Genomic DNA, 17,274 nt, shown 5'->3' with positions numbered 1-17,274 from the left:
TTCGGCCCATCCAGTCTGGGCCAGTCAAACGAGTACCTAATTATTTTAATCCCATTTTCCAGCACTAAGCCCATAGCCTTGTATGCCATGGCATCACAAGTGCACATCCAAATACTTCTTAAATGTTATGAGGGTTTCTGCCTCTACCACCCTTTCAGGCAGTGAGTTCCAGATTCCCACCATCCTCTGGGTAAAAAAATTCTTCCACACATCCCCTCTAAACCTCCTGCCCCTTACCTTAAATTTATGCCCCCTGGAATATGCTGGATATTGATTTGCATTCCCTACAGTGTTTGGTGCCATTTGCTACATCGATATTTATGTTGAGTTTAGTAAAATCTGGAATATCAACCTCAGTTCAGCCATCACTCCTGTGCTCATCATTGGTTCCTGGCCTTGTAATGTCTCAATTTGAAAATTCTCATCCTCCTTTTCAAATCCCTGTGTGGCCTCTCCCCTCCCAATCTCCATTACCTTTCTCCAACAGCATCTTCAAAACCCGTGACCTTGTCTAAGTACAAGGGCAGTAGACATATGGGAACACCACCACCTGCAAGTTCCCCTGCAAGTCACTCACCATGCTGACTTGGAAATATATCGCCGTTCCTTCACTGTCGCTGGGTCAAAATCCTTGAACTCCCTCCCTAACTGCACTGTGGGTGTACCTACACCACATGGACTGCAGCGGTTCAAGAAGGCAGCTCACCACCACCTTCTCAAGGGTAATTAGGGATGGGCAATAAATGCTGGCCTAGCCAGTGAAGCCCATATCCCGTGATAGAATTTTTAAAATCTTCCAGTCCCACAGCCCCTCGAGACCTCTGCACTCCTCCAGTTCTGGTCTCTCGAACATCTCCAATTTTAATCATTCCACCAGGGGACAATCTCCTCACTCCAGGAACCAGTTTAATGAACTTTCGTTGAATGCACTCCAATGCAAGTTATGCCCTTCCTTAGGTAAGGAGACCAAAACTGCACTCAGTTCCCAAGGTGTGGTCTCACCAAACCCCTATATAATTGTGGTAAGATTTGTTTACTCTTATACTCCAATCCCTTTGTAATAAAGGCCAACATGCCACCTACTTTTATAATTGTTCGTTGTACCTGCATGTTAACTTCCTGTGATTCATGCACAAGGTTACCCAGAAACTTCTGAATACCAACATTTCCCAGCCTCCCAACAACAACAACTTACATTTATATGGCATCTTTACTGTATTGAAGTGTCTCAAGGTGCTCCATAGGAGCATTATAAAATAAAGCATGACACCAAGCCACATAAAGAGATATTAGGTCAGATGACCAAAAGCTTGGTCAAAGAGGTAGATTTTAAGAAGTGTCTTAAAGGAGGGAAGTGAGGTAGGGAGGCAGAGAGGTGTAAGGTGGGAATTTCAGGGCCTGGGGCCCAGGGAACTGAAGGCACTGCCACCAACAGTGGACCAATTATAATTGGGAATGTACTAGGCCAGAAGGAGTGCAGATATCTCGGCCGAATAACTTCATGTTTTCCCACATTCTACTCCATCTGCCATGTTCTTGCACACTCACTTAATCTATCTAAAATTTCTGTGCCTCTTTGTGTCCTCCTCACAGCTTAATTTCCATCCTAACTTTGGTTGTCAGCAAACCTGGACACATTACACTAAGCCCCCTCATTTCTACTGACTGTAAATCGCTGAGATTCCCGATGTGGGGATCATAAAGCTGACTACACTGTGAAGAGGCATTCTGAAATCATTATAGTCTGTAACTTATTTCATACTTTTGATTTCCAATTATGAAGTAGCACCTTCATATTTTCAAGGAAACGTCCTCTGTGTTTTCAGGCTAACAAGTCTTAGGACATTTCTTTTAAGCTTAATTGGCAAAAGACCCAGAGGAGAGATGAGAATTTTACCACGTTGCAGCTTCTTGTGATCTGGACTGCGCTGCCTGAAAAGGCGGTGGAAGCAGATTCAAACGTAACTTTCAAAAGGGGATTGGATAAATACTTGAGAAGGAAACATTTGCAGGACTATCGGGAAAGAGCAGGGGAGTGGGACATGGACAACACAGGCATGATAGGCTGACTGGCCTCTTCCTGTGCTGTATCATTCAGAAGGATTGATATTCCCACACAACTCTAACCTCCTTCAGCTGCCTTATGCTAGGAATCAAGTGACTCTTGATTACAGCCCCACTGTTCTCCAGCTTCTGTACTGAAAGCAGATACACTAAGATCGGTATATGCACTTATATCACTCAGGGTATGCAGCATGCTTCCCACTGCACTGCATCAGCCAATTCTCTTCCCTCCAACCACCCACAACAATAACTTCACCAGCATACAGTTTCTCACCCTACGATTTCCCTTTGCATTATGACTGCTCCAGTACTGTTGGTATGATTTTAGATGACTGCATAAAATGGGGGCAGAGGCAGAGTGAGGGACATGCAAATGTTGTTTTGGTGAGTAGTGCAATCCTAATTTCATTCAGCAAACCACTCAGTAAAGAAAGCAGAGATGATGTTCTGAGTGTGCTGGCAAATATATCCATTTAGTACTGTGTAGTATACAAGCACCAGAATGCAGTCATATTACCTGGACACCATAGGTTGTGACATGTTATGCAAATAATTGAATCATTTGGACGTAGCACAATTCTTAAGCTCCCATTCATCTTCAAAGTTCCATTGACACTGGCTTATTAGTTTTGCTTGGGGGGGATTGAATTCTCTCCCCCACTTTTTTTAATATATAAACCTACGCGTGTGTAAAATGATATCCTATCAAGCCTTTATTGTCTTTAACTGTTCTGGAAATCGGTGCTCACTGACCTACACACACTCCCAGTCGGCCTGCCATGATTTTAAAATTCTCATCCTTGTTTTCAAATTCCTCCCTAACCTCATATCCTCTTTATCTCGGTAACCTCCTCCAGTCCCACAACCTTCCGAGATCTCTGCACTCCTCTAATCCTGACCTCTTGAGCATCCTGGGTTTTAATCACCCCACCATTGGCGGCTGTGCCTCTGGCTGCCTGGGTGTTCAGGTCTGGAACTCCCTCCCTAAACCTCTCCACTCTCACTTTCCTCCTTCCAGACACTCCTTAAAACTTACCTTTATGACCTCATATGTCCTAATGTGGCTCTGAGTCACATTTGCCCTGATAGCACTCCTTCGAAGCTCCTTGGTGTGAAAGGTGCTATATAATTGCAAGTTGTTGTTGATGATGATGTGAAATTTGACTTTAGGGAAGAATAGTTTTGACCTTGTGCAATTTAATTCAGGGTTCAGAGTCATTTTGTTATCAATTTTTAGTTGAAAGAGGATAGTTTTTCATTGTGATATATTTTAAAATCAGTTAGTCACCACTGCCTGAGCAGATTATTTTTTTACATAATTGCTGGCCAGTGCCTTATTTTATTCTCACGTTTTCTGGGTGAATTGGGTTTACCTTTCATGGCCGTATTTTCAGTGCCAGTGGGACCTGTCTTGCTCTTTATTGACCGTTTTTCTGTAAATGAGTGAGATTGCTGCAAATGTGTGAATCAGTGGCACAGCTTTACACTTCTCACTACAACCAGCGTGTGGAAATGGTTCGCTAATTCTATGTTAAAAGCCCACATCAAAAGGCAGCTTTGTTACTCTGTCTGACTTTCATTACAAAAAGTGAGACTCTTGTAATTAGTAGTCAGTTGCAGATTCCTGCAGGCTTCCTTCTTTTCTATTTATAAGGCAGGAAAGATTGATGATCATTAAAATATTTTATTGCGCAACTGGAAGCTATAATTTTCCTTACACCCCCTAATGTTTTTATTTGTATTTACTCTGGGTTTGAATTCAGGAAGAGCATTCTGCCTGGGACATGTGGGTGCATGTTCCACACTGTTAACACACAAAAGCTGCAGGATAAAGCCTGCATGCTTGAAACTCTTGTGAAACCTCATTACTGTGAAGATGTTCTAAGCCTGCACTGCACATCCACCTTTAACACTTTTTTTTGGTTTTAAAAAGAGAAATTTGTTACTCTTAACCAAAGAGATTGTTAACAACACTGAAGGGCTTGCAATACTTGTAAACAGGGTGTCTAGGCTGCTTGTAATGCAGTCAATAAAAAAGCTGATGGGTGACACACAAGTAAGAGCAGTTTTGATCATTCATATTTGTCAGTGTGCATGTGTGAGTTGGTGTCTGTGTGTATATATATATATATATATATATATATATATGTGTGTGTGCGTGTAAGTCTGCCTGTGAGTCTGTGTGTGTGTGGGTGTGTGTGTAAGTCTGCCTGTGGATCTGTGTGTAAGTCTGCCTGTGAGTCTGTGTGTGTGCGTGTGTGCAAGTCTGCCTGTGATTCGGCATGTGTGCCTGCATGAGTCTGTCAATGTGCCTGTGTGTATGTATCTGTGTGGGTGTGTGTGTGTGTGTGTGTGCGAGTCTGTCAGGATGTGTGTGCACTTTTCCTCCCTCCCATGCTTTCAATTGTGACTTTAGCTAAATGAAGCGAGATTAAACAGGGATACAAGTTCATTCATTCATCAGATGTTAGCAACTGGTTGTGTCCATTTCTCTAATTACACTACAAACTGTATAAATCTCTGGAAAGTAATTTGCGCAGATGTTAAATGTTAGAACTTGTAAAGCATCAAGTGTTGTGAGGAGGGACCAAATTCAGATCTGGGGGCTGCTCGGTTACGCAAGAATTATTCATAGCCTGATCCTTGTTAATACAAGGGACTGTTCTTGTGTCGAACCTGCAGTTAGTATTCAGTACAGGCAGCACAGTGCAATATTCAAAACCAGATTTTTAATTATGTCCTGCTGATAATTTTTGTGAATCTGCCTTACAGTCTCACGATGTGTCTTTTTATGTGTAAGAGAAATCTTCAGAGAATGGCAATAATTGTTTTAATGAGCTATTAAATTTTTTTTAGTACTTTCCTAAGCTATTAAAAAGCTTGGCCAGTCACCCCACAATTACAGTAAATGATTTCATCTTAATGTATTATTGATTCATCTGTGTATTCGTACAGTGCTTTTTTTGTCAATCAGGCACGGTACAGAGAACCCTATACTGAAATACCATTAACAGTGAACACACTCAATCCCACTGTGAAAAACACAGTAGGTGCCAGTTATATCTGCAGACATAGACACGATTCCTGATCTTGTCTTTCTTACTTTCTTGTGAGGAATTAAATATAAGTGTGATTTAATTTCATTCTTTATTCTTTCAATAACGTAATTGGAGGTTAAATCTGAACTTACACAATGTGGCAAACTGGATATTGCAATGTGGTTTTGGCTGTCAGTAAAATACAAAGTCTCCTTACAAGTTGATCAAGTTGAGGGAGCAAGTCGCAACATTGAAGTGCAAAATGTTACTCCATTTAGATCCAGCTTTCAGTTTGTAAGGGAGAAAAATATTTTCAGAAAGAGCAAATAGTGTAGAAGGGTTGGATTCCATCGTGCTCTATTTAGAAGAGAGGCTGTGTAGTTTTGTGATGTTCTGAATTATTTTCAATTCTCTCTTTAATGCTGATTCCAGTGCTGGCTGCACACTGATTCCAAACTGTCCTGTAGTCACTTGGCAGATCCTAAAATGTCTGATAAGGTATTGTGATGGTTTCAGTTTTAATTACTCATATCATGGAGTGAATCATCTCCCAGTCCTGACTTGATGGCGCAACAGCTAAATTATTACTGGAAAAATCATAACCTCTTTTTTAATGATGGAATAAAATTGTACAGTTAGTTACTTTGCAAAATGAATTAAATATGTGGTGTTCGGTTTTAGCCCATTTTGCGTACGGTTTCATTCGACCACAGAAAGGTTTCTAGTTATTGAATATTTCACTTCATGCTACCTCGGCACCCCACTCTGTACCCCTTCACTGCACACCCTCCTAACCCCTCTGCACCCCATCCTACCCCTTTCCTGCACAACAGCCTCAACCTACTCCTTTCTACCCGCTTCCTCCCTCTGCATGCCACCCCCCCCCCCCCAAACACAGTATATTTTAACTGTATAACAGCTGAAGCAACATACAATTGGCAGGTTGCTATTGGCAATTTCAAGAGGATATCACATTAATACCTGACTGGCTGACTGACCCGCCAATATCATGGAGAACATACATAAAAAATATTACGAGCTGAAGATATGATTGAATTTTAGTCAGAGTGCAGGGTATAACATGGGACACAATGATCTGAGCAAAAAATTACTTTGTGCAACCAAAAAAATGGTTTTGATTACAAAGCAAAAATGTATTACGATTAAAACATTCAGTGGGCAGAGTTTTCTGCCTGTCGGGCGGGCGGGTCCAACCCAATCTCCAGCGGGCAGGGAGCCGATCCCCGCCGGAGAAGTGGGCCCCGCCGCCATTTTAAGTGGGAGGGCCAATTAAGGCCCACCCAGCGTGACGTCCGGCGGGAAGCGCTATGCGCTCCCTGTGCAAGCGGGGGGAGATTCCTTAAAAGCAAGAGTGCGCTCTTTCACGCATGCGCACGATAGAGCGCACATCTCCCTGAGGCTAAGTGCTGCCTCAGGGAGATCACTGACAGCTTTAAAAAGATTAAAAATAGAAAAAAAAAAAAATCCTTAACATGCCCCCCTCATATGACAATGTCACATGAGATGGGACATGCTAATAAATTACAGTAAAACTTTATTAAACTGTTTAAAACCCTGCATGAAACCTCATCCCGCCGCTGGATGAGGTTTGATGCTTTTTCTAGTTCGCGCCAGGGCTCCCGGCCGCCCAATAACCTTAAGGTTGGACGGGCAGGTCCATTAATTAGTTTAAGTATCCTGTCAATGGCCTCAATTGGCCATTGACAGGTGGTGGCCCCACAGCTGATCGCGCTGTCCGCCCGCCTTCCTGAAAATTTAAATGGGGCGGGATGACGTCGGGTGTTCCGCCCGACATCGTCCTGCGTCATTTTACGCGTCAACGAGCAGGCCCCGCCCGCTGCTCACCGACGGCAAAATTCTGCCCAATGAGTTCAAGCACTTTGGATGATACTGGAGGATTTATTTTCAAATGGCGAGTGAATAGATTTAGGGCTGAATGTTCTGATGGTTACACTGACTATCTTAAAGGGACCAGAGAAAGTTGGCTCTAGAAATCTTGAAACTATTTTCTTGTGTTTTCATCAATAATATCAACAGTTTTGAATTAAAGAGCTAATAAATTCCATTGAAATATCTTTAACATTATCCTCTTCATAAAAACCATAAATATTCATTCCTACATAGAGCTTAATCATTGCGAATTGGTTGATAAGTGGCCAAACCTACTAATGGCAATCTTGATTATTAGCAAAACATTCCTCATCAATAGAGTTTTGACAATGGAGAGGTGCATTGTTTGTACGCTGTGCAGATCCTCAAAAATGTAGAATTATAGAATCTTACAGAACAGAAAAAGGCTGTTCGACCCATCATATCTGGGCTGGCCCCCTTGTCCTTCCCCATAGCTGCGTAACCTTTTTCTTTTCAAGTCTTTACCCAATTCCCTTTTGAAAGTTATAATTGAATTTCCTTCCATTGCCCTTTCAGGCAGCACAGTCCAGATTATAACAACTCGCTGAATTATTTCTGTAATTCTTGCTTAACAGTAAAACTAACTCTCAAACTGGCATTTGTACGTCAGGGAAGCAAAGTGTTCCTACTGTGGTCAAGCATTGGCTGTCCGCTTCCCATTTTTATTTAATCCTAGCCAAGTCCCCTCCATGTACTTGTCCTTATGTCACTCAGAGAATTAAATCTGCATCCAGTGGACAGAGCAAACTGGCGGACCAGACTCCAACCCCTGCTGTAACAGTAATACAGCTTCCACAGTTGATTGGAGATCTTCTCTGCTTGCATCCTGATGGGGAGAATGGGAGGAAATAAGCGTTTTGCAGATTAAAATGCTGGGAACATTCTGGCATTACTGGTCATCTCCCCACAAAGACTAGCCAGAGGCTGATAAGGTTAGTCCTCGTGTGTAATCCTGGGCACAACAGCATGAAGTGAGCCTGAGAATTAACGTTTCACCCTCTGGTTCCTTAAATCAGTCTGGAGAAATGGTGACTGTACGTTAATTATTTGGCAGAACTGTTGCTTGTTTAATGACTGCATCATTTCTTACAGTCACTGGTGTTATATACTGCACACATAAGGGGACAGGTACCTGTAATTGCTCAGCTAGTACACCAGATGGTGATGTTATAGTTAACTATACCCCAGAGAGTGTGGCTCCAAATCATTCCTTTTTTGAAGTTTTAAATCCATAATCCATCTCCTCCTGGAAAATTCAGTTGTTTTTGTATATTTTTTGGGTAATGGGTATAATTGTCTTTCTGCCCTGTTATGTATGGTGCTCCAGCAATGATACAAGAACCTCTGGACTCCTTCATCATCAAGTGTGATTCTAAAAAGATAACATGTGCCTCTCCTCCTCATTAGCAGGAGGTTCCTGCTATTATATAAGAGTTCAACTGAGAATTGCAAACACACCCAACTGAGGGATGGTTGGAACTGTGGGTAAAACTCAATGAGATCTTAGCTGCGATCCCTGAGCCGCTGGAGACTTGGGGCCCCCACAGATGAACAGTTGAGGAAACTTGAGGTGTTTTTGCATTCAAAAAACATGCAACTGATTAAGTGTGTTGTTCCACTGCCACTTTGTGAAAGTGATGGTCATTTGACTTGCTTCAGCAGTGGATCTTGCAAAGTAGTATCGGATGTGGCACCTCCATGTCTCACTGGAGTTTGATCGGCCACAGTATCAACTGGATACTGGGTTGAGCAATAGTGGGAACTGGTATAAAATGGAGTTACACAGTATTTACAGCACAGAAACAGGCCATTCAGCCCAACTAGTCCGTGCTAGTGTTTATGCTGCACAGGAGACTCTTTCCATTACTCTTCATCTCATCTTATCAGCGTAACCTTTTAAAGATTTGGGTAAAATGTGGGTTCCCAAAATTGGACGTGTACTGAAAATGTCTTCAATACCCTGATATCTCCTTTACTGCCTTAATTGAAATGCATTAATCTGAATGACCAGCTTCTTTCTGTCGGACTGGAGGAGAAGCTTTGCCCTTGTTCTTGGTTCATTCATCCATTAACATTTTAAGAATTTTGGATAAACTTTTGAAATACTGGGCATCCTTAAGGGTGCTGAGAGATGTTGACATTTTCACTGCCCTTTGCCCTGGACATTGTGGTCTGAAAATGGGTTTGCTTTCTTATAGGATGATAATAAAGACCCACGTTAGACAGATTAGGTGGCACTAAGGAAGTGGAAGGTTGGAAAAATCCACTAATAATGGATTATGTTCAATTGTGCCTGGAGCTGGCATTGATGATGCTGCAGCACTGGGTTTGATGGACCATATTATACTAAACGGTTTACAGATATACATGGTCTACACAGCTCAACCTGCCAGACTTTATCCAGAATCCAACCCATTCGTGTACTGAGAGTTCTCATTGTTCAGTGCTGAAATATGTTTGACACATTTGCTACTGCATTACTCAGCAGTATTTCCCACATGATCAGGAACAGGAGCCATGACTCCTAATCCAGTCGGGTCTACAGCTCTGTGTTTCTCCTGTTCCCTTTCAGTCAGTCGTAGCATCTTGAAAAGTCTACTAACATCCATGCAGCTGAATGTTTAAGAAATGTTCCAGTGGGAATGTGTTGCAGGGTTACACCCTGATGAAGTAAAGTCGGAATAAACGGGTCATTTTTGGGTTGGTAGGCTCCAACAAGTGGAGTGTTGCAATGATCGGTGCGAGGGTTCAACTATTTACAATCGATATGAATGCCTTGGATGAGGGGGCCAAGTGTAAATGTATCCAAGTTTGCAGATAATGCCAAGCCAGATAGGAAAGTAAACTGTGAGGAGGGCACAAAATAATATTGAGAGATTAAATAATTGGGCAAGAAAGTGACAATGCAATTTAATGGGGGGCGGGGGGGCGGGGAGGGAGTGTGAAATCATGATCTTATCGAATGGCAGAGCATGCACAAGGGGCCGAATGGCCTATGCCTGCTTCTGATTCTTAAGTTCTTAAGCATTTTGGTAGGATAAACAGAAAATATGTTTTAAAACATCTGAAACTAGTAAATGTTGGGATTTGGAATATACAGGATCTAGGGGTCCCTGTATATGCATCACAGAAAGTTAGCATGCAGGCCCAGCAAGCAATTAGGAAAGTAAATGGTATATTAACCTTTCATTTGAGGGATTTGAAGAATAAGACTAAGGAAGCCTTACTGCAAGTATACAGGGTTTTGGTGAAACCACACTTGGAATGTTGTGATAAGTTTTGGCCTCCATAACTGAAGGAAGGATATATTCGCTGTAGATGGGGTACAATGAAGGTCCAGTCAATTGATTCCTGGGATGGGAGGGTTGTCCAATGAGGAGAAATTGAGTAGAATGGGTTTATATCCTCTGGAGTTAGTAAAAAGAGAGGTGATGTCATTGAAACATGTAAAGTTCTTAGAGGGTTGAATAGGGTAGATTCTGTGAAGTTGTTTCCACTGGTTGGAGAGTCCAAAACTAGGGGTCACAGTCACAGGATATGGGGCAGCCTTTTAGTACTGAGATGATGAGAAATTTCTTCACTTAGAGGGTTGTGAATCTTTGGAATTCTCTGTCCCAGAAAGCCTTGGGTGCACAGTTGATGAGTACATTCAAAGCCAAGATTAAGTTGAGGTAGAAGTTTAACCATGATCTTATTATGTGGCAGAACAGGCTCAAGGGGTCAAATGGCCAACTCCTGTTCCCAATACTTGTGCTCTTATGAAAAGGTTTTATAGTTGACCTTGCACCAGGGTCACCATAACTTTGGTCTCATTTGTAAATTAATCCAATTCTCTCTGACTAAGATGATGTTTTAAAAATTCTCGGTGTGATTTCCCATCAGAGCTGCCATGTTCTTCATGGTGGACAGACTGAGAGAGGAAGACCTCATGGAACTATGTCTCTTTCTTTTTTGTGAAAAGATTCTCAGATGAAGATGGTTCTGACATCACTTTATATCCTCTTTAGAATCAAAAGACCTGCAAGCACAGTGGGATAACAAAACTCAGATACATCTCGGGAAATATTGGTACGATGAAGAGTGACCGTGGAAACTATTGCGATTTACCTGACACCTACCTTTTCCTTTCCCTCCTTTAGGCCATTCGCTGCACACTGGTAAACTGTACGTGTGAATGTTTCCAGCCAGGGAAGATCAGCCTACGAACCTGTGACCAGTGTAAACATGGCTGGGTGGCACATGGTGAGTGAGATCAACCATTTCCACCAAATATTTCGAGTGATGGCATGATCACATGGAGTTACTTAGAATTTACAGCACAGAAACCAGCTATTTGGCCCAACTGGTCTATGCTAGTGTTTACACAACGATAAAAACAACTTTTAACATAATTAAATATCCCAAGGTGCTTCACAGGAGCACGATCAAACAAGATTTGACATTGAGCCTAGGCAGGAGATGTTAGGGACAGGCGACTAAAAGCTTGCTCAAAGGGATAGGTATTAACGAGCATCTTAGGAGAAAGAGGTAGAGAGGTTTAGGGAGAGAATTTCACAACATAGGGTCTGCTTGCTGAAGGCACAGGCACCAATGATGGGGTGATTAACATTGGGTGTGCTCAGGAGGTCTGAATTAGATGGATGCAGAGATCTCAGAGGGTTGTGGGGTTGGAGGAATTTACAGAGATAGGGAGGGATGAGGCTATGGAAGGATTTGAAAACACTCTCCACATTAGCCTCCGCCCACCCCTCTCCATCTCACTCTATCAGCATATCCTCCTATCTCTGTAATAAACTAGCTTCCTCTTAACTGCATTTATTCTATTCGTTTCAGGCAACCCGTGTGGAAGCACTTTCCACATTTTCATTACCCTCTGGGGAAAGGAGTTTGTCCTGAATTCCCTATTGGATTTCTTAGTGACTATTTTATATGGCCCCTTGTTTTGTTTCTCTCCACATTTGGAAACAGCTTCTCTATATCTGGCCTACCAAATTTCTTCATAATTATAAATACTCAATCCGGTCACCCCTTAGCTTTCTCTTTCCGAGAGAATAAAAACTTCTTTTATAATCTAAACCTTTAAAAGACACATGAGGATATTTGATCAGATTGTGTGGGTATGCAGAGCAAACTCCCAGTGAAAGCACGTAGGCTCCAAATGATAACCTAATTCCCAGAGAAGTTGGATACACTCCTGGTTAGGAAGTTATCGGCACTGAGCCGATCAAGGACTCTATGGGATGTAGTGGTTCCAGGTTTCTGGGGCAGAGCAGGAATGTTATTTGGAGCAGTGGCAAGTCAAGGTTCAATAGTTGGAATTTGAAGATGCATGATTACGCTGGACTTCTGTTCATCCCTGAGAATTGGGGAACGTTTCTGCAGAATTTTCTCTCGAGTTGAATAGATCGGGTAGAATATAACACAGAGTAGACCTCATAGGCTCACCCAAGTTTTCTTGATCCTTGCTTTGTCACATTCTTGATCGTAAGTTTTAAAGAACATTACTGTGGTATTCCTTGTGATTCCTGGTTGCAGATCTGGAGCCGTCATTTCTTCCTGAGCCCAATATTTACCAGATATTCAGGTATATCTCTCCATATTGTGGTGCAAAGCAGATTAATTTAATCAAAAACTGGGTTTTCCTTTTTACAACTTTTCCAGTTCCTCCAATTTTCCATTTAGTCATCCTCTTTAATTGCAGATATTTTGGTAACCAGAGAACACAGATTTCAGGCATCTGGTCAAACAAACAGTACTTTACTATTACAAACAAGGAATCAAGCAAGGGAATCAACCCTGGTTCAATGAGGACTGCAGAAGAGCATGACAGGAGCAACACTGTGTACCTAAAAATGAGGTGTCAATCTGGTGAAGCTACAACACAGGACTACATGTATGCTGAACAGCAGAAGCAGCATGTGATAGACAGAGCTAAGCGATCCACAACCAATGGATTAGATCAAAGCTTCCAGTCCTGCCACATCAAGTTGTGAATGCTGATGGACAATTAAACAACTAACCAGAGGAGGGTCTGTGAAAATCTCCATCCTCAATGGTGGGGGAGCTCAGCACATCAGTGCAAAAGACAAGGCTGAAGCATTTGCAACAATCTTCAGTCAGAAGTTCCAGGTGGATGATCCATCTTGGCCTCCTCCTGATGTCCCAATCATCACAGATGCCAGTCTTCAGCCAATTCGATTAACTCCACGTTATCAAGAAACGGCTAAAGGCACTGGATACTGCAAAAGCTATGGGCCCTGACAATATTCTGGCAATAGTACTGAAGACTTGTGCTCCAGAACTAGCCACACCCTTAGCCAAGCTGTTCCAGTAGAGCTACAACACTGGATAGATTCCAACAATGTGGAAAATTGCCCAGGTATGTCATGTATGCAAAAAGCAGCACAAACCCAACCCGGCCAATTACCGCCCCATCAGTCTACTCTCAATCGTCAGTAAAGTGATGGAAAGTGTTGTCAACAGTACTATCAAGCAGCACTTACACAACAATAACCTGCTCACTGATATATACTTTAGGTTCCATCAGGGCCACTAAGCTCCTGACCTCATTACAGCCTTGGTCCAAACACGGACAAAAGAGCTGAACTCCCGAGGTGAGGTGAGAGTGACTGCCCTTGACATCAAGGCCGCATTTGAGTATAGCAACAAGGAGCCCCAGTAGGGTTATCAGGGGAAAAACTCTCCACTGGCCATTGGAGGTCAATCATCTCAGTTCCAGGACACCACTGCAGGAGTCCCTCAGGGTCATGTCCTAGTCCCAGCCATTGTCAGCTGCTTCATTAATGACCTTCCTTCCATCATAAGGTCAGAGTGGGGATGTTCACTGATGATTGCACAATGTTCAGCACCATTCGCAACTCCTCAGATACTGAAACAGCCCATGTCCAAATGCAGCAAGACCTGGTTTGGGGTATGGGAAGAGAGCTGGTGTATCGCATTGAGATATAGGATCAGCCATGATCATATAGAATGGAGGTGCAGGCTCGAAGGGCTGAATGACCTACTCCTGCTCCTATTTTCTATGTTTCTATGCTTGGGCTGATAAATAATAAGTAACATGTGTGTCATACAAGTGCCAGGCAATGTCCCTGACCAACAAGAGAGAATCTAACCATCTCCCTTTGGCAATCAATGGCATTACCAACACTGAATCCCCCAGCTATCAATATTCTGGGGGTTCCTATTCACGAGAAACTGAATTAGACTAGCTACAAGAGTAGGTCAGAAGCTGGGTATTTAATGGCAATTTATCACTTGACTCTCCAAAGTCTTTCCACCATCTACAAAGCATAATTCTAATTGCCTAGATGAATGAAGCTCCAGCAACACTTAAAGCTCTACACTATCCAAGAGAAAGCAGCCTGCTACCATTTTAAACATTCACTCCATCCACCATTGGCACAGCATGACTTGTGGTGTGTGTGCATCTACAAGATGCACTGCAGCAACTCACCAAGCCGCCTTCGACAGCACCATCCAAACCTGGAATCTCTACCATCTAGTAGGACATGAATAGCAAATGTATGGGAACACTATTATCCTTACCTGGAAATATATCACCGTACCTTCACTGTCGTTGGGTCAAAATTCTGGAACTCCCTCCCTAACAGCACTGCGGGTGTACCTACACCACATGGACAGCAGTGGTTCAAGAAGGCAACTCATCACCACCTTCTCAAGGGCAACTAGGGATGGGCAATAAATGCTGGTCTAGCCAGCGAAGCCCAGATCCCTTGCATTAATTTAAAAAAAACAGAAGAGGGAGATGCTGAGAATTGTTCTTACACAGCAAGTTTGTGATTTGCACTGCACTGCCTGAAAGGGCGAATGAAGCAGGTTCAATAGTAACTTGCAAAAAGGACTGGACGAATAGGAACATAGAAAGATTTACGGCACAGAAAGAGACCATTTGACCCATTGTGTCTGTGTTGGAAGAAAGAAAGCTATTTAATCTAAACCCACTTGAAGGCAAACGGTTTGCAGAGCAATGGAGAAAGAGCTTGGGAGTTGGACTAATTTTAATGACTTCCTTCTGTACCATACAATTCCCTGATCCTTATCTGCTGTATGAAAACTGCTTTGATAAAAGGAGTTCCAAACCTGACTGTTTTCCTTCAGAAACATGTCGAGGTGTAAAATGGGCTGCCAATAATTTTGTCAGGACCTTTATATAGGTGGCCCTGTTGATCTCCTGACATGAGGGCGGGCCTCAATATTGAAACGAGGGCACTGTGCCTGTTTCATCGAAATCTCTTAATACTAGTTAGAGTTCACAAAGTGCCATCTCTGAATAGTGTTTACTCTCCACAGTGATGTAAGCAGTGGTCACTGGAGAAAGCAAATCAAGCAGGGCATTCAACTGGGCTGCTGTTTGATGCAAGACTAATTTCATATCATTGAGTCATTTGTTGCTGTAATGAAATTGAGGAAACTGATTCTCCTGCTTTGCAAAGAAAGAAACAAACAAAGATTTCTCCTTTAAGTTGCCAGCTCCAAACAAGTGGTAGCTTGAACCCTGCTAACTTGAAAACCTGCCTGAACTGGCACCTTCCTGCCCTCAGGGATTGAGTGGAGTTTTGGATTGTACTCTCTGATACTGAGTGTTAGATCATTAACGGGTGATGCCAATACGTTGTCCCCTGCACCTGGCCCTACTTAGCATTGTGCAACATGTGATGGTGGTGAAGCATAATCTGATATTCCATTGGTGACCTGCCTCTCTGATGTAATAGAGATTTCTTTAAGGAATCATGAAGCAGGTTTGCTGTTTTCAGTCTTTTGAAATGCAAGGACCCAGTTTTACACTGAGTCTATGACACAGAAACAGGCCTTTCAGCCCAACTGGTCCATGCTGGTGTTTATGCTCCATACTAGCCTCTTCTTGCCCCACTTCATCTCACCCATCAACATATCCTTCTATCCCTTTCTCCTTCAAGTGTTTATCTAGCTTCCCCTTAAATATATCTTTACTATTCGCCTCAAGCACTCCCAGTGGTAACGAGTTCCACATTCTCAGCACTCCCTGAGCAAAGACGTTTCTCCTGATTTTCCAATTGGATTTATTCATGACTATATCTTATATTTTTGGTTCCCATGCAAGTGGAAACATCTTCTTTACATCTATTCTATCAAAGCTTTTCCGAATTTTAGAGACCTCTATCAGGTCATCCTACAGTTTTCTCTTTTTTAGAGAAAGGAACCCCAGACTATTAAGCCTGATAGTTCTAACCTGTCAGTTCTTGTATCATCCTTGTGATAATTTCTGCACCTTTTTCAATGCCTTTTGGTACTAAGGAGACCAGAAATATAAATAGTACTCTGTGCTAATAGCAACTCTGGAGCTACCTGACCTCAGGGAGCTGTGCCATCAGGTCAATTTGGAGTCTTGGTCCCTCCTGTTTCCCATGGAGCCTCTCCAGGAAATTTCTTCTGTCTCTCTCATCAAAGTGACCTTTACTCAACGAGCCTTGTAATGAGTCTTTTACATAAAGGTCATGGCTTGAAATGCACACCTTTGGTGTCTCATATTTTGGCACCTTCAAAATGGTTGTGTTACATTATACATAGCACACTGCATTTCCCACAGTGAGTGCCCTCGATATATTTTTGGGGAAGCTGGATAAGCACACAAGAAGTTTCATGGAGTTCGATGAAGAGTGGCGGGAAGAGCATAAACACTAGCAAAGACCAGGGCTGAATGGCCTGTTACCATGCTATAGACCCAATGTCATTCTATATACGTACATATGCAATCTCAGTGAGCGAATCAGAGGAGATTCTCCTTACAGGGTGGAGGAAGACCAGATGCAGATGAACCAGAGCCACTTTCTTGCATTTTCCAGAAACTTCTTTAGAAAATGTCATTGGTAGAAGCCTGGAAGAGTGTCCTACCTGCCTCCTCATTCATGGAAATACTGCATGCTGTTTAGAGAGAGAAGCAGCATTGCATAAAAACTGATGAATGAGGTTCAATGTGTACATAATAGATATATCATTCATTGTTGCTTTCATGGCCTTTTTAAATTAACCCTTAAGTGAAAGACATTTAAAAGGAGAGAGAGAGAGACTTGGGAGGGAGAGAGAAACTAAGGGTGGAGAATGAGACGGAAAGAGAGAGAGATGGGAGATGGAGAGAAAGGCTGGGGAGAAGAGAGCAAGTGGGGTAGTATGCGAGAGAGTGAGAGGGATGGGGAAGAGAGTGAGACTGTAAGAGAAAGTG

General features: G+C 42.6%; 1 protein-coding gene across 6 annotated transcripts in view; it reads left to right on the top strand.

Annotated features, from left to right (window-relative positions):
* The window catches only part of LOC144668385 (zinc finger protein basonuclin-2-like), a 530,041-nt gene that overhangs the window by 320,132 nt on the left and 192,635 nt on the right, over positions 1-17,274 (top strand). For 5 of the 6 annotated variants that reach the window (XM_078530400.1, XM_078530379.1, XM_078530369.1 and 2 more), the window contains exon 2: positions 11,174-11,276. The exons of the other annotated variant lie outside the window; for it this stretch is intronic. In XM_078530400.1, the coding sequence (XP_078386526.1) occupies positions 11,174-11,276 (103 nt within the window). The remainder of the gene's footprint in view (positions 1-11,173; positions 11,277-17,274) is intronic. 6 annotated transcript variants of the gene reach the window in all.

This window comes from Cetorhinus maximus, chromosome 2, assembly GCF_964194155.1.
Source record: "Cetorhinus maximus chromosome 2, sCetMax3.hap1.1, whole genome shotgun sequence".
Taxonomy (NCBI): domain Eukaryota; kingdom Metazoa; phylum Chordata; class Chondrichthyes; order Lamniformes; family Cetorhinidae; genus Cetorhinus; species Cetorhinus maximus.
The sequence above is the reverse complement of the archived record's forward strand: the minus strand, read 5'-3'. Positions and strand labels throughout refer to the sequence as shown.